General features: G+C 26.6%; 1 protein-coding gene across 1 annotated transcript; it reads left to right on the top strand.

The window, feature by feature from the left end:
* The first annotated feature begins 5,000 nt into the window (after positions 1-5,000).
* LOC111629044 (pleckstrin homology domain-containing family H member 1-like) lies at positions 5,001-21,353 on the top strand. Its single transcript, XM_023372910.1, has 6 exons — positions 5,001-5,134; positions 9,019-9,287; positions 17,242-17,304; positions 18,848-19,006; positions 19,142-19,225; positions 20,682-21,353. The coding sequence occupies exons 2-6, from the start codon at positions 9,033-9,035 to the stop codon at positions 20,847-20,849; spliced, it is 729 nt and encodes a 242-aa protein (XP_023228678.1). The 5' UTR covers positions 5,001-5,134; positions 9,019-9,032; the 3' UTR covers positions 20,850-21,353.
* The last annotated feature ends 469 nt before the right edge of the window (positions 21,354-21,822 follow it).

Here is a 21,822-nt window from a genome sequence, read left to right as displayed (position 1 = left end):
AAAAAAAAAAAATATTTAATTTTATTTCCTTTCGAGAAATTTCCCACATTTCTTTTTTAAGCTACCGAACTCCCCTCCGTTCGAAATCGAACAGGCCAATTATTACGCAATAAATTAAATTAATCGACGTAATTGGTGTGATGTCATCGTTCAGTTAACCAATGATCGTTGATAATTGGCGATACAGTCGGCGCCATTATGTTCGTTAAGATAAAACCGCAAAACTTTAATTTAATTTTATACGAAAGGAAAATAAATAAATAAATAAAAAATTTTAATTTATTCCATAAAAAAAAATGTTCATAAATTAAGATTAAAACGTTTTAAATTTTCTTTTCGTCTTCTTCTTTTATGTGAAGAAGATACTTGTAAGATAGATTGAGACAAATTGTTATTCAAAAAGCGTAAAAAAACATTTTCGGACTTAACGCTCGAACGAATCAAATTATTGGGAAAAATTGTCTTAATCCCATTGGATAGATAGACTGATGATGTCATTCAAAGTACCCCCTGACAATCAGAAAAAAAGATTTATAGTATTATAAAATGTCTTGGAAGAAAGTTATGTTCAAATTTAACATGGAGAAAGAAGGAAACTTATACATATATTTATTAATTTATGTTGAAATATTTATTAATTTATGTTGAAATATTTATTAATTTATNCTTATCCTATAAATATATTTCTATTTTAGGTTGAAATTTTTATCAAAATATTCATATCTATCGTTTTATTTCTTTGTTTGAACACTGGATCTCTCGACCAGGTCTCCTGTGACCCCCCCAAAGGGGCCAATAGATTTTTATCTGACAGGTCGATAAATTACTAGGAGATCATTTGGGGTCGGTGAATATATTTATTTCTATTAAATTTTATTAAAATGAATTATGATTACAATTTTGATATATGTTTAATAAAAAAATATATTATTCTTATTAGTATTAAAAGGGCCCTTTAGAGCCACGTTTAGATTTGTTACTCCCCTAAGATATAATGTATAAAAAGCCCTTCCCTCTATCAAATGAATTTATTATGAAGCTATGTAGGAGGCCCTTCTTTACCACCAAATATGTATTGTGCATTACAATTTTACATCTATTATTATTATTATTATTATTTGCTGGAGAGGAAGGGCCTATTTTATACATCGTAGCTTAGGGCCCCAAGAAATGTTAAATCTAGCCCTGTTTATGTTTAAATCCGGAGAAAAAACACTAGAAACTCTTAATTTTCTTAAGAGAATTTTCATATTTTAAACCGCAATTATATTAAATAATAAAAATTGTAATACAGTACTTGTGTGATATTGATTGTAGCCTTCTGGAAAATAAGGAATATTTTCCGAATCAAATGAGCCATTTAGCCAAAAGGTAGGTTGCTCTAATTGAGAATTACTGATTAAAATAACAATGCTAATGACATAATTAAGTCTATCGTCGAATGATAACAAAATTCAATAGATAATTTTATTATTATAAACAAAGAAAAATTAAGAAAATTTTCAAAATAATTCGACTAGAAAGCTTTAAATTTAATATATATTTGAGAAAATTGAGGAACGTCTAGACATCCAGACTTGCTCGAAAAATAAAAACTTTTACTTTAAAAACGTAATTCAATTACAAGTTTTAAATTTTCTTTTATTTTTAAATTATTAATTAAATAATTTACATAATTTTATTAATACTTTCATTTACAAATTATGTTTTTCTGTTTACAGCTGGACGTCGTTGGGAGGTGGCCGTTATTGGAGGTTACTTTAACAATTAGAAGCACGCAACACGATATTTCAAATTTGCCAATAGAAGACAAGCCTTATAAAAAGGCCCACAATTATAAATTATAATTCGTTAAATGAAATAGGCCTCTTTTATATTATAGTTTAGGGCCTCACTCCTTTAAATTTACTATTATTTGGTTAAAAGAAAGGCCTTATATATAACTTATTATACTTTAAATTCGTTAGGAAATGGGAAAGGGCCTTTTTTATTTCATAGCTTAAGCTTCACAGTTTAGACCCTAATGTTTTAAATTCAGTTATTTGGCGGAGGAGAGGCCTCTTACATTAATCAAGGCAGGAATAAAATTCATATTAAAATATAATTTATGGCATATAAATGTTATAATATTTAACAATAAAATAATTAATAAAATTTAACTAATGCTGTTATCTCTAAACAATTACTAAACAAGGCAACATTTACAAGATAATAAATAAAATTATCATCATCATTACCGTGATAAATTAATGAGTTAATTCGATGTAATAAAAGTTTATTTTCTATGTATTTAATAGTACATTAAACCTGTCTAAAACGGAAAACAGTTCGATATTGTGCCATTCCGGTTTACACGGATTTTACTGTAATGAAAGGAAATTTTAAAGTTAAACTTTAGAAAAGGAAAAAAAATAAAATAAAATAGAAAGTACTGTTAGGAAAAGCTTATAAAAGATTGTATTGTCTTACTTCTGTGACGTAAAAAAAAGGAAGATAAATACAATAAAAGAAAGAAAACTAAACTTTACTCTTTGTTGATTTCTTTAAAACAATTCTAAGCTGATAAATATAAAATATTCGAAAGCTATTTATTGATACTGTAAAACTTGTAAACAACGGCCATTGCCGTTGTTTACAAGTTTTACAGTATCAACAAATGGCCGTTGTTTACAGGTTTCACAGTATCAACAAATGGCCGTTGTTTATAGTGAAACCTGTAAACAACGGCAATAGCCATTGTTTACAGGTTTCACAGGCAACATAAAAAATTACCCGTTGTTTGAAATTGAAAAAGAAAAGCTCCTGGAAAATGGCCGGCTCTTAGAGGTGGTCGTTATTGGAGTTCGTATACAGTAAAATCTGCGTAAATCGGATTTTACACCGTATCGAATGTTTGGCATGTTTCCGTTTTGAACAGGTTCTTTTTTAACGCAAAAAATCGCTCCGTTCCGAAGAATAACAACTAAGTTCGAGTCTCATTGTGGGCCTAGCCAAAGCTAGGATGGACCTTAAAAAGGCCCTAGTAACGCCTAAACGATAGAAACAGTTTAAAAACTTATAAATAAACAATTTAAATAAGAAAGTAATTTTTTAAAAATAAATATTTAATATGAGTTATATTTATTTTTCTTATATTTGAAATTAAATATTATAATATTATATAATAAATTATTTATAAATGATCAAAGTGATAATAAAATTAATTTGAAATTTTATTTAATTATATATTTACAGTGATATTTAATACACCAAATTTACTTCATCTATATATGTATTTTTATATATTTTAAAGGAATAATTTATATTTTAAAATTTTCTCTTTATAAGGAAAATTTAAAATTATCAACGTATTTACTTTTATTTTAATAAAATATTAAACATTTTGTAAATACAATAAATTTAATATCATTATTAAAATTCAAAATTTCAAACTAACCAATTGAGAGAAGAATTTTTATGACGTAACCTGTTCTCAGCAGGTCATTGGTTTATGACTTCTTTCACGTTATTGGTTATTTTAAAAATTTAAATCGTCTAAATTGAAATTTTAAGAACCGTTATAATTATTTTATTAATTAACGGAACTTAAATTATTACTTTTATATTTTATTTATGTAGAAACATCAATAAAAATTATATAACAATATTTAGTTTTTTCAAAGTAAATTTTAAATAAAAGCGCCATCTCTCGACAATTATACTAAAGAATTAAAAAAAAAATTAAATGTATAATTTAATAAATTACTTTACATTAAAATTTTATATTTAAAAATGNAGAGGAATTTTATCACAAATTAAATTATTATATTGTAAATTTTATTTTAAAAAATTTAACGTATAAATAAAAGTATTATTTTTATTATTTTTTCCTCTGTAACTTTATATATGTAACGACATGGCTGATAGAAAATCCCTTTAATAGATAATGAAAAATGTAGCGGGTTAGCGGTTGTTTATATAAAATAACTTAATGTCAGAATTGGATTATTATTTAATGTCGGAAAGTATAAATGATTTCCCACTTGGGAATTACACGGATAGAAACAAAATATTTTTAATAATAATAATAATAATACCAACTTTTTATTGTGATTTTTATATTAAATTAAACGTGATTTTATGAAACATTTTTCCTATTAGAAAATCTCAAGATGTTTTAATATCATATATCAAATTTTAATAATGATAAAATCATTTACAACAGAATTAATTACGTCGTACTTAAAGAAAGAAAAACATTTAAATGAAATTTATTGTATGAATCTAATTATTTAATTGATATTAAAATAGTTTGCTTTTATTTCGGGATTTTTGTATATTATTTTAAATTGTAAAAGCTATTTAAGATGCGTGCCGAAGTATGGAAATACAGTATTCATATGTATTTTATTTTTTAAATTTAATTTTGAATTTTAAATATAAACTATTACTCTAGTTATTTTTGTAACAATAATATTATTATAAAAAACAGATTTCTTATAAACATTATAAAAATAAATTTAAAAAAAAAATTTAAGAAGACCGAAAGAGGCGCCGACATTACGCGATGACGAGAAACAAAAATACCGCGTGCAGACGATTTCGACTTATATAATTAAAAAATAATAGCAAAATTTATTTTTAAAAAATTAATTATTATGTTCATAATGATTTATAATAATAATATATAATAAAATTAAAATTATTATGCAAATAAATAACTAAATAATTATTTATCAATCACGAAACAGGCGCCTCCGATACGCGACGATGAACAACTAAAAACTCGGCCGATGACTCATCCCGAGTTTGAAACTTTCGTTTCAACAATTTATAACTTTCTTATTATTTTTATTACGCTTCATTATAATTTATATTTTATATTTAAACCTACGTATATTTTAAAAAAATTGGTTACGGACCGCGTATTATTTTCGTAAACATTTATAACCAATGAAAAGGCTAGAGATACCGAAGCGCGAGAGTGCTATGACGTCATCGCACGCGCCAGACAGTCGGGTGGACGAGGATGGCGTCTGCAGATGATTTTCTTAAGCTTCAGTAAGCGTTTGGGATAAAACGAAGAAATATGACATAATTATTTCGTATTTATATACAATTTTGTTTAATTTTAAAATGGAATATATCATTATAGGTAAGTTATCGATTGATATTTATTTATTTCTTTATTATTAATTAAATTTCGTTAACCCTAAATTGTTGATGTTGATTTGTTTGTTAGAATTTACTTTTTTAATGATTGTATCACGTGATCGAAGATTATTTGATAATTAAATTTCCAGCTTAATTGCCATCGTATGGAAATACCATGAAAAGGTTAATAATTTCCTGATATTTTTGTAGTTATCCTGGGATCTTCATCTCTTGGATCTTTTGGTTCTTCATCTTTGGCTCCGTAGATTCGTGCAACGGCTGGATCTTGCTGTTTGCATCTTTTGACTCTTTTTTTTTTTTTTGATGTAAGATTTAAAGAAGAGCTTAAATATTTAAATAGAATCTATGGAGCCAAAGTCCAAACATTCATAGAAGAGTTTGATCTTACGCATTTTTATCTTTGGCTCCATAGATTCATGGAAGGGTTGGATCTTGTGGATTTTTCGTGAATCTATGGAGCCAAAGATCCATAGATTCACACGAAAGAGCTATCTTGCTATTGAGATCTTTTGGCTCTTATTTGGATCCTTTAGATTTTCAATTTTGGCTCCCGTAGATTTGAAGATGTGTGGTCTTTTTTTTGGCTTTTGTTTTATTTGACGTTTCGTCTTTGGATCTTATGAATTATCACCTTTGTTTCCATACATTTAAGGAAGAACATTTGGATATTCTTTACATCTTACGGAGTTCATACGTTTGAGAAGTCATCTGTTGGATCTTTATCATCTTCTCTCCACTAAAGTGAAGATGTTGATCTGAAAAGTTTCTCGATTCAACAAGATGTTAATTTTCCTGATCCAATTTTTACGGGGGATTAAAATTCCCAATAAAAATTGAATGAAGGAAATTACCATCTTGTTTTTCAGCTTGTTTGAATAATTCAAGCTTTCTAAAATTTAATAAAATATGTGATTATTATAATCCCCAAAGTAAAATTACATATTTGAAATTCTTGTTAACATTTTTTATACATAAAAAAAATCATTTGCGGCTTGTAATTTTTATAGGGAGCAACAAAAAAAAAACAACAATTATAACGACAATAAATTTAAAATTAATGGTAATTTGCTAGGAATAATTTAAGAAATTCCGTTTTAATCAACGTGTTATGCATCGTATGATGATTATAATTCAAAATATATTAAGGAAACTTTTTAGATTAGTTGCAGCTTACAACAGTTGCACCAATTTCGTTAGTAAAATATATAAAATAAACTTAAACAAGACCATACGGTCAATAATTCTTTTGAAATTGTATACTAGAAGCTCCAAGATCACGTATAACTTAGAGGAAATTTATAAACCAAGTCAAGATTTAAACGATTGACCTGATGATCTTTATCTTTATAAGGATCTTTATTGAATTATTCTAGGTCTGTAAGCATTTATACGAACGGAAATAAAATAGAATAAAATTTTAGATAACGCGTATATATATATATATATTACTGTTTAAGTGTGTGGATTCTGATATACACGATTTAAAATTGTAATATCTTTTCCTAAGCTGTCGATTGGATAATTATGGAATCGCGTGTCTATTTTAAAATTCAAAACGTAATTTTATGGATGGAAAGCCAATGTGTGGTAATTCGAATGATAAGTTTTGGAGATTGAAGTCATGAAAATATGATAATAGTTTCCGTTTTTTTTTTCCTTATTTATTTTACTTTCCCGGCTGTTGTATATAACGGAGGGAAAGTATGGCGATCGGTCAAAACAATTACTCACTCCCCAAGATTTTTACATTTTTTCTTTTTTTTTTGGATCAGGACACTTTGAAATGTCGAGAAATGCAAAAAAAATTAAGGATAATTTCTGTATGTATGGACGTGTGTGTGTGGGCGTGGGGCACGATTTTATTCATCCTGTTTAAAGCTTAATAACTCCTGTGCGTTTTGTCGAAAATTTCTGAAATTTTGCAGGGAGGTTTGTTTATTAGGGGGATCGATGCTGTTAAATTTTGGTGATTAAAGGTCGTCGGGGTGGGGAGATAATGGGGGTCGTGTAGGGTCGGACTTAATGACGATTTTACGCGTTATTATCATTTACGATTCTTCATAAAACCCATCCATACCCTCTAAATTAAGCATTTTGCCATTTTATAATAGTTAAAAAAATATGAAAAGTTTTAAAAATTAAAATGTGTTAACAGATGGCACCACTAAATGTTGCCGGGAAAGTTAAGCAACTCGTTACTGGGTTTTTTTACATGAAATTATTCGATAAAACTCGTATTATCTTACTATCGAAGTTGGATAATTACGCCAAAGTTTTTAATCTTTTTCTCTCGATTAGTGGCGAAAAAAATATTAATTGTTCGACTTTTTTTAGTGTTTTTTTTAATAATTTTTTTAGCGTAATTAATGTACGTTTGACACGAATTTCGATTCGATTATGGCGAAGAAAGGCAATTGTTCGGGTGTGAAAGACTGTTTAGTTTTATCGAAACAGATTGTAACGTGTATACAGATTGTAATTTGAGACATGTAGCGTTAAAAAACGTTTTTTTTTTATGTTGATAATAAATCTGATGGTGTACTTGCACCTTATATTATCGCTCTAAGACAGTTTTATACTTGAAGATAAGTATATTTATTCTCTATAAAGGGGGAAGTGGATAGAAAAACACGATTGTTTTTCCTCTCCTCCCCATTAAATGCTCGTGTTTTTTTTTAACGTGGGGATATTTATTTTAGGAAATTCGATTTTTTTTCTTGTTTTTTAAATAATTGCTCGTTATTAAAATAATGAAAATACGGGCCTTTCTCGCCTGTCTCTCTCTCTCCTTAAACGTTTCATTTTTATCTGCTAGACGTTATCGATTCAAACTGTTCGAGCACTCAGCGGCTCGTATATCAGAAGACAGTGGCGAAGACGAATTGCTAATAGCTTGTCGCCGTTAAAGCTCTAACAAGTCAAATTTTTACTATCGAATAAATATTTCATTTTGTTTCCTTGCCAGAAAAAAAAATGGGAGAAGAGAAATAATTCCAGTTAAAGCTTCCATTTAAGTAAGCCAAATTGCCCGTAGCCGATATTAAAATTACGCTGGCTTCGGGCGAATTTTAAATCGTACCATTGCCTCGATTATCCCGATTCTTGCATGCCCACACACATACACAATGTACTTGTACATATATAATTTAACTTTATCTGGAAGTAAGAAGATGCTGGCGGAGTAGGGGAGCATCATTTGATCAATCGAATTCCTTTACTGCAACCGCAAAGCGGCTTCTTGTTTAAAGTATGATAGTCACTCTCAACTTGACCATATTACAGTACTAACAGTAAGTAAAATAATGATGCTTTGAACCGGTTGCCATGGCGAGTTGGCATGGCGCCAAGCAATGACTCATCAAACGTTCCTTTAGTGGAACTGATAAACAATGATATTCAGTCAATGAGGATGACCTTGATTGTTGGCGAGTTCGAGGGAGAGGCGAGTGGCAACGTAATCCTTCCACTGTGACGTCGGATGCTGGCCGGCCTGTCTTGCTACCTGTTTTTTACCTGACAGGTGAAGAAAAGTATCGATCCGTCTGACTCGGATGACCGGGTGTTGATTCTGTGATGGACGAAAAACGACTATTCGGTAGCAGCATCACGTGTTCTCGCCATCAAAAGACATACAAGACCCCCGCTGTAGATTTAATTCTCTTTCACTGGTTTCCATGGTGATGTAAGCATTTATTCGTTCCAGTTGTTGCACCGATTTCAATTTCGAACGTTCTAATAGATTTATATCGATGACGTTAAGGCTCTTCCAGCAATTTTAATGGGCTTATTTCTAGTAAACTTTAATGATGAATAAAGTGTCATACGATAATTACAACTTTTTTGTTGTTGTTTTTTTCTTTTCAGGTTAGTTGACGATCATGTCGGAATCAGAACCTCCGCCTCCACCAGCCCCTCCTCCTCCGTATGCCATATTCTCGTCTCTACCATCCCTCTTAGCTGATATAGAAGATGGAGACGAAGATGTGGACGGGGAGCCGGTCAGGAGGGTTGGTTCCCTCATGTGGCAAGCCGGAGTCGACGTTGATTGGCAAGAAAGGTGCTTCCAATTGGAATTATCGCTTCACAGGTTCCGTAGACAGGCTGCCAAAATAAGGGAGCTTCTTAGGGAAAAGGTAAGGGGGAAAAATAGCAGAGGAAGCGAGCATTTACTTATTCATTTATCGCATTTTCTTCCAAGCACTTATCTTGATTGACAATTCATTCGTTTGTCGCGAATTATGTCTAAATTCTTCTGATTTTACTCTAGAGGATGTCACGTCCGTTTTCGACTTTTTTCCCTTTACAGATAACGAATGAATTATCGTGTATCTGTCAAAGTTTTCTGCTGTTTCGCTTATTTATTTATTTTTCTTTCTTTTTTTTTTATTGTTCCCTCGCTTCTCACCAGAAGAATTAAATTTTGTTTCCGAATAATTCTTTCAAAGCTGCATTATTTTTCCAAATTCCAACGTACTTACACATATTTCAACTTATTAAATATCTTCTGACGTTTTCAGAAAACGAAAATACACATTAAAACCCAAGATATTAGCGTGAAAATATTATTGTAAAGTAGCGCGTTAACGCTTAATTAATGAAGGTAGTTACGCATTTGAACTAATTGCGTTTAAACGAGAAGATAGAAAAATGATGGACCGATGCAGGTAATTTGTCCCCTGATATCTAGATAAGGCGAAGGGAATTTCCGCAAGCGCTTCCCTTTCCCCCTCGCTTTTATGACGTCGAATCGTCACTAATACGTCCCACTGTCACGTAGGTGACGTCAGCAATTTAGAGATTCTTTTCCTTCCCGTTTTAATATAAACGCCAGATTAGCACATTTTCCTCCCCTCCCCTCCATCTTTTACTGGATTTTCCAAGCAAAAGCCATTTGTCGCTTGGTTCAAATAATATGAAAGAGCCCAACTATCTGGACTTTTTATTTCTTTAGGGTTTGATTATTCTGACTAGCGACAATCTGACGCCTTTAGTTCGTTGTCCTGGTAACAGACAGTCTTATTCCTTCTGGCATTTATCATTCACATAAGATTTTTCTCTTAATTATATATATTTTTAAGAGTAATATTATAAAAAAAAATAAATAAGAAAAATAACTTTTTTTTTTTTTCTCGTGCGATTTTGAAGCGATATTTCTAATTTATTAAAATTTTTGGAGGGTCAGAGTCGTGTAAAATGTTTTCAGACTCGCTTAATCTGTCCATGTTTATGTATAGTTTAACAGTTTGTTGATTCGTCTCCAAGCTAAAGGAGCCTTTGCACCTGTAAATCCAGTTTCTCTGCATGGTTTATAAGTCGTGTAAGGAAGAATCGTTTTCATTTTAACTGAATTTTTCGCTTTTAATGTTTCATTTTTAACGATTTTCTTAAAAAGTCTGCCTTAAAATATTTTAAAAAGTTAATATCTTAAATATAATGCATTTATGTCTTTCGTACTTAATATTTTAATAAATTTAAATAACTTTTTGTATGCCAAATTAGGAAATTTGTACGTTTTCAAGGGATAAATAGAAATTTCAAAACTATTTTTTTGGTGGTATTTACTTCCAGTTTTGGCTTCGGTAATAAGAAGATCATTAGCAAAAATTAATTTTTTTTTTTGTTTGTTTTCTATATTTTTAGACGTTTTAAGTAATATTTTGTGCATTGTAGCAAGCCCTGTAAAAAAAAAAAAAAAGTAAAACTTTCCTTTCTTAGAGCTTTCACGTTTTTAACACTCTAGGAGCGTTATTCCCTTTATAGCGTGTCACTCTATTGTTCGACTCTCAGACATTCGACTTTTGTATGCATTTTTAAGAATGCATTACTCCTAATTAACCCAAAAAAGGGATTACTCCTAATTCTTATGGTATAAAGAGTGCCACAAAAGTCAGTTAACCAAATTTTTTTCAACTTGGATTGTAATTTGCGTATTGAGCAAGATTGATTTCATTCGAAACTTTTCGTTTTTAATGTTTGTAAGTGGTAAAATATTTGAATAAGATAACAATTTACCAATGGTTAAGTGATTTTTGGGTCAGCTTGTGTAAAGAGTAAACTTTTAGTTATATATATATATATATATATATCATAGTATTGTATACTTTGATTAAATAAATTTAATAGCTTGAACTGATTATGAATTTCCAAGAAAATAATTAATATAAATTTAAAAAAGGCATATACTTGTAATGTTTTATAATAAAAATTTAACATATATTGTTATTGATGTTAGAAAAATGAAATAANATACAGTGTATGAATTTATTATTATTTTATTTTTTTCTGATTTTCTTATTATGTACATTAATTTTATTTTGGAAAATAATTAACATTAATATTATTATTATTTTAAACCAAATAACAAGTGAACTGTGTGTAAGTTTTTATATTTATTTTAAATATGTAATTTTTTTTTTTTCGACCTTGATTTCAAACATTTTGGTCTTTCGTACTTAATATTTTAATAAATTTAAATAACTTTTTGTATGCCAAATTAGGAAATTTGTACGTTTTCAAGGGATAAATAGAAATTTCAAAACTATTTTTTTGGTGGTATTTACTTCCAGTTTTGGCTTCGGTAATAAGAAGATCATTAGCAAAAATTAATTTTTTTTTTTGTTTGTTTTCTATATTTTTAGACGTTTTAAGTAATATTTTGTGCATTGTAGCAAGCCCTGTAAAAAAAAAAAAAAAGTAAAACTTTCCTTTCTTAGAGCTTTCACGTTTTTAACACTCTAGGAGCGTTATTCCCTTTATAGCGTGTCACTCTATTGTTCGACTCTCAGACATTCGACTTTTGTATGCATTTTTAAGAATGCATTACTCCTAATTAACCCAAAAAAGGGATTACTCCTAATTCTTATGGTATAAAGAGTGCCACAAAAGTCAGTTAACCAAATTTTTTTCAACTTGGATTGTAATTTGCGTATTGAGCAAGATTGATTTCATTCGAAACTTTTCGTTTTTAATGTTTGTAAGTGGTAAAATATTTGAATAAGATAACAATTTACCAATGGTTAAGTGATTTTTGGGTCAGCTTGTGTAAAGAGTAAACTTTTAGTTATATATATATATATATATATATCATAGTATTGTATACTTTGATTAAATAAATTTAATAGCTTGAACTGATTATGAATTTCCAAGAAAATAATTAATATAAATTTAAAAAAGGCATATACTTGTAATGTTTTATAATAAAAATTTAACATATATTGTTATTGATGTTAGAAAAATGAAATAAATAAATAAACCATGCAATATTATTAGATTTAATTAGAAGCTTTATTTAATGTTTATCATTATTAATTATTTTTTATTACTCAGCTAAATTAATAAAGTATTTAATTTCTAATTATTTAAGTAACAACTGCAGTTGACGTCAGACATATAAGAATAAAAGTACACAAATTCTATACATATAATAATACTACTAATTAAAAATTCAGTTTATATAAGTTGTACATCATATTAATTATAGCTTTTTTTTTAGTTTATTAACATAAGTTTCTAGCTAATCACAGATACTTCTAAAATGATAAAATAAAGCATAGAGCATAAAAAATGATATTTAAATGCAAAAAATTACATGCCACAAATATCTTGTTTGCAAATTAAGACTATTCAATGATCAAAAAATCTTGCCGATAAACTAAGTAGAGGGAGTGAATACTTCTTTTTGTATTTGTGCTTGTGCATTTGTCTTGAGCATCTGCTTTTTCTGTCTAGTTTTTTAACTTGTGAGCATTCCAACTCATAAATAATACATTTGTAGTATCTAATTTTTTACATTTAAACACTTTTTGATGTTCTGTCAGACAGAATTTTTCTCGTTATTTCTTGATTTTAGCATCTCGGAAGAGCCTCTGGCTAAGTAATTTCTTTCTCTAGAATGTAGAAAAAGTTGCGGTTACTCGGGATAATTTTGTGGAACAAATACAGATATTTTTAAAGACCAATTTTTGATCTCATTATGAATTATTTAAGCTAAATTTTTTACGTATAATTTTGTAAATTTCTCTCATTTTTCTATTTTTTGCATAGACTTTATTCAAATTTTACATCTGCAATAAATAATGTTAGTTTAACTTGGAAGATAGTTTATAATCTTCAATAAAATTCATTTTTTGCTGTGAAATTTTTCCTTTAAGGGTAACAAAAAATTTTTATAACGAACCAATAAAAGAAACGAATATTATTTTATTATTAGACACTTTTTTGCACGCGAATTATAATTATCAAGATGAATTTTAACTATATAAGTTGCGGAAAGATTTTTGCACATTAATTCAGTAAAAAATTAGTAGCAAGATTTTAATTAATAAGAAGTTCTGCATTAATATAAGTATCTTATACTTGAAATTACATTCCTGTTTTTAATTAAGCTAATTAAGTTGATAAAATTATGAAATTTTAAGATAAAAGACCATTTGTTATCGTAATTACCGTTAAAGAAAATAAATATTCAGATATATTGGCAGCGATGTTATTGATTTACTCTTCAAGGACTTAATATATATATAAAAATTGTTTTCGTTAAACTGCTGTTTGCTTTAACTTTTATTTCAACTCATCAATTTTGTGTATCGATGTGATGTCAAAATGATTAATAATGTATACATTATAAATCCTCGAATTTATACTGTTTAATTTTGCTAATTTCATTTAGATTAAATTATGTTAATATCGTATTATTTCATAGAATAGTTAAGCATATATATCAATGAAAATAAAACAAATTTTGCAGTTAATTTATTCTGAATATAGACTTAAAAATCACATAAATTATGACTTTTTAAAGTATTTTTAAAGAATCTTAAATAATTAAGTTAGAGACAAACTTTATGATTAATTTAAAGTTACATTTTGACATTCTAAGTTTTGTAATGTAATAAACATTGCATATTTTTTTGTTTTCGTAATTGTTGTTGCGAGGTGTTCCGTTATTTCTTGAAAATCGATAATATATATATATATATAAAAGGAAGAAAATTTTGAATATAAAGATGTAATTTTTTAAAAATTATACATTTATTCTGTTAACAATATTTGCAATCATATAAAATTTACTATTTTATTTGATTGCTTATCTGTTAGAGAAGATTTGTTTATTTTTTTATAGACAAATTTAAAAAAAAATTGTTTCAAAGATAGAAAATAAAATATAGTATCTTATTTTAGAGAGATAAATCTATCAAGAATTAAAGAGTACGGAGTGGGTTTTAATTTATAACATATTTATACTGGTTCTTTCGGAAATCCAGAAAAAAAAATCATGAGCCCATTCACTTTCGGTTCACGAAATCATCAATCATAGTTTCTCAAAAAAATAAATAAAAAAAAAAGATACAAATTTAAATTGGATTATCTTAAATGTTTTATTTTTAGATAAAATTTTTTATAAGAATGTAAAGAATTTCATCTTTGAAATTGGGATAATGATATATGTATTGAAAATGCTTGACATATATACGATTTTAATTTTAAAAAATCCTTTAATTTGTTAATATTACATATAAAATTACCGAGAAGAAAAGTATTTACTTTGTGTCTGATACGCTTAGTTACGGATGAAAGGTGCATTAAGTTTTAAACTGCGTTTTCAAGATCAATATGATTTAGCATGTTTCCTAACCACTTTTGGGTGACGCATCCTTATAAGCACAGGGGAACACTTGACATTCGTGTGGCATTACACTTGTGATCTATTGGTTGGAAGACAGCGATCTAGAGATAAAATTTATATAAATGTGCAATTTTTATCATTATAATTATTAGTTTATTTTATTTATTTTATTTTTTTTATTTGAGTTTAAAAAATTGCATGTTATGAATTATATAAACTATACTTGAACAACTGTAAATCAATACTGTTTCGAATTTATCTTTGCACTGTAATTATAATTAAAGTTAACAGATGTCAAAGTTAATAGCTAATTTGGCAATATCACAGGGTGGTCCGAAAGTCGATTAACTGAGGTATATTTTTAGAATGACTAAAACCAGTTTGGAATTGCTGCATTTTATTATTTGTGATTCAGTCACTTCCGATGAAACAGATGAATCACATATAACAAAAGGCCGCTGTTTCAAACTGGTTTTAACCAATCTTAATATAAACTTGGTTAACTGATTGGGCCACTTTCTATATGTCCATTAATGTATACTTATCAAATTTATTACTGAAAAATATGATGATTAATGCTAAGTTTTTAAAATAAATTCTTAAGTAAAGAGAAAAATTCTCAAGATTATTTGCATATTTTTTTCCCTCCTTTTCAAATATTTTTCTAAATATCATTGAAGAACGCCAATAATTTTTATGAAATTAATAACGTTTACAGCTCTTTCTTGACTCCTCTTCGGATTAATCTTTAACCAACCTTTATAAAAAAATAAAAAAATCTACTTTCAAGAAATTAAGTATTTAATTTTCTTAAATGACTTTAATCTTTTAAAGGTCATAGTTAGGACTTATTGGTTATAAAATAAAAGTTTATATAACAATAGATTGAAAGTATTTGAGAATATTAAATATTTTAAATAGCTTCTCTTTCACTAAAAATTTTGAATTTGATTATTCTAATATTAAATTAATTACTAAAAAAATTAAAGAAATGAATCTTTATAATTTAGTGGCTAGATAGATTCTTTCACTTATGTCGTATTTGAAAATTTTTATTGTTATGATGATGATGATATTCATTATATTGATAAGATGTATAGAATTAGAGAGAAAAGTGAATCTGCGTCAAATTAGAAAATGCTAGATTTATACTGATTCTTCTTTTGAGAACCATTAGGAAATGAAGGAAACCACAAAGAAACATTAAAAATAGAATATTTCAAGCACACCATATAATATCTTTTTATACCTTGTTCAACTGGAAGGCCCACCAAGGGATGAATAGATAATAGCAATTACAATTATCTTATTACCAAAAGAATTATGACAAAATTTGTGGACAATTTTTATTTACTTGGTCTTGAGAACCACGCTACAACATTGCCAAAACTTCCTTTTTCAGACTACTTGTCCATATATATATATATATATATATATATATTGTCTCTTTAAAAGACTAAAATCCATTTTTTTTCAAAAGACAAAATGGATGTTTGTTCTTTATCTTAAATACTTACTGCTATCTTAAGTAAAAATCCCACATTTAGAGTTTTATTATGGATTAATTTAGAAATTATTCCATAATAGAAAATATAATTTTTACATTAATTCTATATTTAATTTTTATACTCATATTTAAGTGTACTAATTTTTTAATTTATATTATTTTATATGTCTAATCTTTTCTACGCAAGAAAAACATATAAGATCTAGTTATCTAATTAAATTTTGTTATTTAGAATTTATTAAAAATTTCATACAATTTAAATTTTTAATTCAAAAGTTACATATCATTTCATTAAGATATTTTGTAAAATTAGCTTTTTTAACTTGATTTTCGGTCCGATTATTCCAGACGTGACTGAACAAAACCGAACAAGAATTGAACGGTACTTAACAAATTGCCATCGGCATCTTCTGTAGCCAATTGATTGAATCTTCGGGCTATAAATATCATGCGCTTTAGCTCCGCTTTAGTTTTCCTAACTCACTCTGATTTAATGTTTGTTTAGTTAATTTTTCCTGAACTTATTTTCTGTAAGATTAGAAAAAATACTTTAAAATAATTCTTCTCTTTTATTTCAATTTATTTTTTATTAAAGTAATACTTTCAATTTAAGTCTTTCCATAATCTTAATGATTGTTGTTTCTCATTAACATATCTTGTATATAAGTTAATTATTTTTTTGGAAGAATCCCAAGTTTTAATAATAATAATAATAATAAAATTAAATTAAATATTATAAATATAGAATTCTTAAAATATAATATTAAATTTTGGTTTAAATAAAAATAAGAAATTTCGAATTATATTCATTGAATTCACTTTCTGAAATTATATTTTTTTATATAATTTCATATATAATTAATAGGAAAAAAAGTTTGTGTGTATAAAATAAAAAAAATTGTCAATGATTTAATAATGTTATTAGAAAAAATAATGATAAATTTATGCTTTATAGTTGACTGAGCTTGAAAGGAGAGTAGCTGAAGCTGAAAGACGTGCAGAAGATGCAGAAGAAAGGGTATATTGTGGTTCTTTTTTATGATATAATATTAAAATTTGACTGTTATTACCATTCTTATAGACGAAAGCAAAACCATATTGAATATAAATGATGTTTCACAGAAGATTTCTAAGTCTCTTTTATAACATTAATTCTAATTCAGAAGTGGAAAAAATTGTCTATTGTCATAACTCAAAATATAATATAAAAAGCAATTTGGTTATTACAATAATTTTATTTATGATTTACAAATTTGAATTTTATATTTAGATTATTTTTTTTTCTTATGAAACTATTGTTTCTTATTCAGAAAGAGAAAAAAAATATGATAAAAAATTTCTGAATTTATATGTTCAACAAAACCAATTTTATTTTAAAAGAATGTCATCCATCTGAATGATATTGCTTTCTTTGTTGAATGTTTGCTATCTTATGTATTGAATTTAGTTTTATAGGACAAACATATTTTAGTTTAGTATTATGAATTTTTTACAAAATTTAAGAAAAATTCTTAAAATAGACAATACATAAAAGTGTCTTTTAAATTTGTCCTTTTGCATGCACATGGGGAAATTAACAGTTCCATGGCGAAGTCAGTCGACTTTGCCATGGGACTATTAATTTCCATTTCATTTGAGACTACTTGTCTGCCTCAATATGTAAATGTTAAACACATCCCTCTGGCGAGGACACAGTTAAAAATAAAAAATAAAAATAAAATAAAAATAAAAAATACATTTGATAAAAATTAAATGTCAATTATCAAATGTAAATTTCTTGTTTGTGTCTATGCCATTACAACTTTCAAAATTCATAAGAATGGAATGAAGCCTTCAAATTGTATATAAAATCCATTTTAATTTAACTTTGACTTAAAATTACTTATCGGTATGAGTTGTTACAGTTATATATTTGTCCTGTAAAACTATGTGCACAAAATGTTAGACATTCAACAGAGAGGTGAATATCTTGAGAATTAATAAAACAGATAACTCTCTTTCCGACTAAAATTAATTATGTCTAAGACATAATTTATTTATTATTTTTATAATTAGATAATTCTTTAGAATTCAAATATCCAAAATTTAAGGATATTCACAATAAATAGAGCTTTGATATCTTTAATTTTGATTAATAATAATATTACAAGACTTCAGAAACATAGTTTGAGTTACTATAAATTCCTCATCAGTTTACCTTTACTACATGATTTACAACATTCTCAATCATATTGTAAGTCAGTAAAAATTAAAAAATAGAAAATATATATCATTTTATGTTAAAATTACAAATTACAAAATTAATTTCTTTTAGATTAATTTTTTCAAGCCTAACAATTATATTTTTGATTAATCCATAATTAGAAATGATTTTCTCTCAGAAATATATAAGTTATGAAATTTAATTTTAAATCTATTATAATTGCAAAAAATTATGGTGTGATAGCCGTTTGATAGATTGCCTTTATATGATATTTTGACAGTTTAATGTACATATAATAATAATTACTAATAATTTTAATAAACATGTGAAGACGATTCAAACAAATATTTAATCATAGGCTCTATTAATGGAACAAAAATTACCTCAACCTGGTTGGAAAAGTGAACAACAAAGTGAAAGTGGTGTTCCTACAAATCAAGATATTAATAAATTAGAAAAATCATGTAGAGAAAAAGATAAAATAATTTCTACTCTTGAGCAGCAAGTAACTGAACAGGTACAGTACATTTTAACTCTCTTGTTATTGAATTTCTATTAAGACATTTAAAATGATTTTTCTAAATATATTTTTAATATTTAAAAAGCAAAAAGGATCAACTTAATAAATAAATAATTTAATCAATTTAATTAGAAAAAACTTCGAATGCAAGAGGCAAAACAAGTAGAAGCAAAAGCAGCAAAAATAAAAGAATGGGTTACACACAAATTGAAAGAGGTATTTAATTTTTTAAACATTATATTTGTTAATATTAACAGTCATGTTCAAAAACAATGTCAAATATAAATATCAACTGCATTATTTTTTCTTATAACATTTTACTAGTATTATCTATGGCATTTTATATACTGTATGGAATAATAGCCATTATTTATGTAAAAACAGTTATATTCAACTACACATGTAATATAATAAGAAATTTGTTAAAATTCATCATACAATTTGTATTTAATGTATTTGTTGTTTCAAAAGCACACAGTTCTTTATATCATTTGCTTGTTAATATCTTTTAGAATTTACCTATAAACAGAAAGTGAATACTTTCAAAATAATGACAATATTCTTACATCTTAAAATATTTTAATGTTGATTATAAGTTGTATTATTACATATCTTATCATATATATTATTAACTATAGATAGACAGAACACAATTACAATCCATCCTTGATATAACAGTCTCTGGTTTGTTGGACTTCATGTACACAGACCAAATCAATTGGAATAAAATAAAAATATTCATAAATACATGGATTAAAAATTATAAAGTGTTTAGTCAGTTTTCATTTCCTTTAAAAAAATAAATATAGTAAATCATAAAATAACTTTAAATGCAGTAATTTATGTATTCACAGTTATGATTTCAAGAAAGAATCATTCAACTAGTTTATATTGATGAGTAACCATTTCAATAAATTCATTATACATTATTAGAATAGCTTTATTGTAAAAGACTGTTTTAAGTTATTTTATTATTATTTATTATTATTTAATTTAATTTATTTGCTATTACTAAAAATTGTAAAGTACAATTCATGTGAAGCTCTTAACGTGAATCCACAGAATATATTTTAAAGAATGAAACATTTATGGCACTGTTGACAGATGTAAGTGATTTCATTTAACTAACAAGACAATATTTGTCAATAGTTTCTACCCTTGACAGATTAATTTAAAAAATATATATTCAATGAACAAAAACCATTGACCAAATACTGGCTAAAAAGTTTAAACATTAATTTTAGACAGAATTGTATAACAAGAATACATGAATGCGACCTTAAAAAATGAAAGTATAACATACCCACAGAAAAGACAGTTTATCATTACAAACCAAATATATTGATTGATGAAAGCACAATAGCTTATTTCATTGATGTAGATGTTAATTACACAGATAATTTAGAGTCTACAACACTCAATGCAAACAATTGTGTATATAAATTAATGCATAAAAGTTGGAAATCAATGATGGCTAGACTCATTAATTATCCATTATTAATGTAATGTAATGTCTTTAGTCATAGAACAGTTAGCTGATATTTAATGTTTCCTATACAATAGTTTATTTTAATATAAATCTATAAATAGGAAATAAATCTTTTAGAGCATTATACTAATTCAAAATAATTTTATTATTGTAAATTAATTTTGTTTAATTAATTAATTTCAGCTGGAAGAACAAAATCAGCATTTACGTGAACAGAATCAAAAATGCAATAAGCAATTGGAATTACTTAAAAATAGGTTGACTCAGCTCTCTCAACTCAGTCCTAAATCTCATCAAATTCATCATGATCATTCATCTGAAGTATATGCTAATTATAATATTATTATATAGATTAATATATTATAAATTTTATTTCAATTAACCCATGATTACATGCTTTATTTTTTAACACACGTACATGTGTAAGGTGGTGATTTTCTGCTGATTTTTCAAGCATAATTACTCTGCATGTAATTCTCATTCCTCAAGTTTGACAAGTCTGAAAAATCTGTAATATGTCTGCACAATCAAAATTTTCAACAGCGTATGAAAATTATTTTTATATGTTGTTTAGTTTACTAGATATTATCCTCTAAACAATTCTTTGAAACTTTACATTGGCATGGGTTAATTTGAAGCAAGTTCAGCTGATAATAAATGATAGGAGGGATGAGGTGTTTCTCAGAAGAATCAGAAAATTATTTTTCTATATTTTTTGGAATAAAATACATGCAAAAACATTTTGAAATAAAGCTGTAAAAACATTTACTGTAAATTGTTGAAAGTTGTAAGACCTCAGGCTGTCTTACATAAACAAGCATTCAAGGTTGTAGCAACTCGTAGAGCACTGTGTCATTGCATCATGTATAGCTGACAAACATCCATGATNAGAAAAATGAAATAAATAAATAAACCATGCAATATTATTAGATTTAATTAGAAGCTTTATTTAATGTTTATCATTATTAATTATTTTTTATTACTCAGCTAAATTAATAAAGTATTTAATTTCTAATTATTTAAGTAACAACTGCAGTTGACGTCAGACATATAAGAATAAAAGTACACAAATTCTATACATATAATAATACTACTAATTAAAAATTCAGTTTATATAAGTTGTACATCATATTAATTATAGCTTTTTTTTTAGTTTATTAACATAAGTTTCTAGCTAATCACAGATACTTCTAAAATGATAAAATAAAGCATAGAGCATAAAAAATGATATTTAAATGCAAAAAATTACATGCCACAAATATCTTGTTTGCAAATTAAGACTATTCAATGATCAAAAAATCTTGCCGATAAACTAAGTAGAGGG

The sequence above is a fragment of the Centruroides sculpturatus genome, unplaced genomic scaffold (genome assembly GCF_000671375.1).
Source record: "Centruroides sculpturatus isolate CEXI.00-Female unplaced genomic scaffold, Cexi_2.0 scaffold523, whole genome shotgun sequence".
NCBI lineage: Eukaryota > Metazoa > Arthropoda > Arachnida > Scorpiones > Buthidae > Centruroides > Centruroides sculpturatus.
This window is presented reverse-complemented; position numbering and strand designations above follow the sequence as displayed.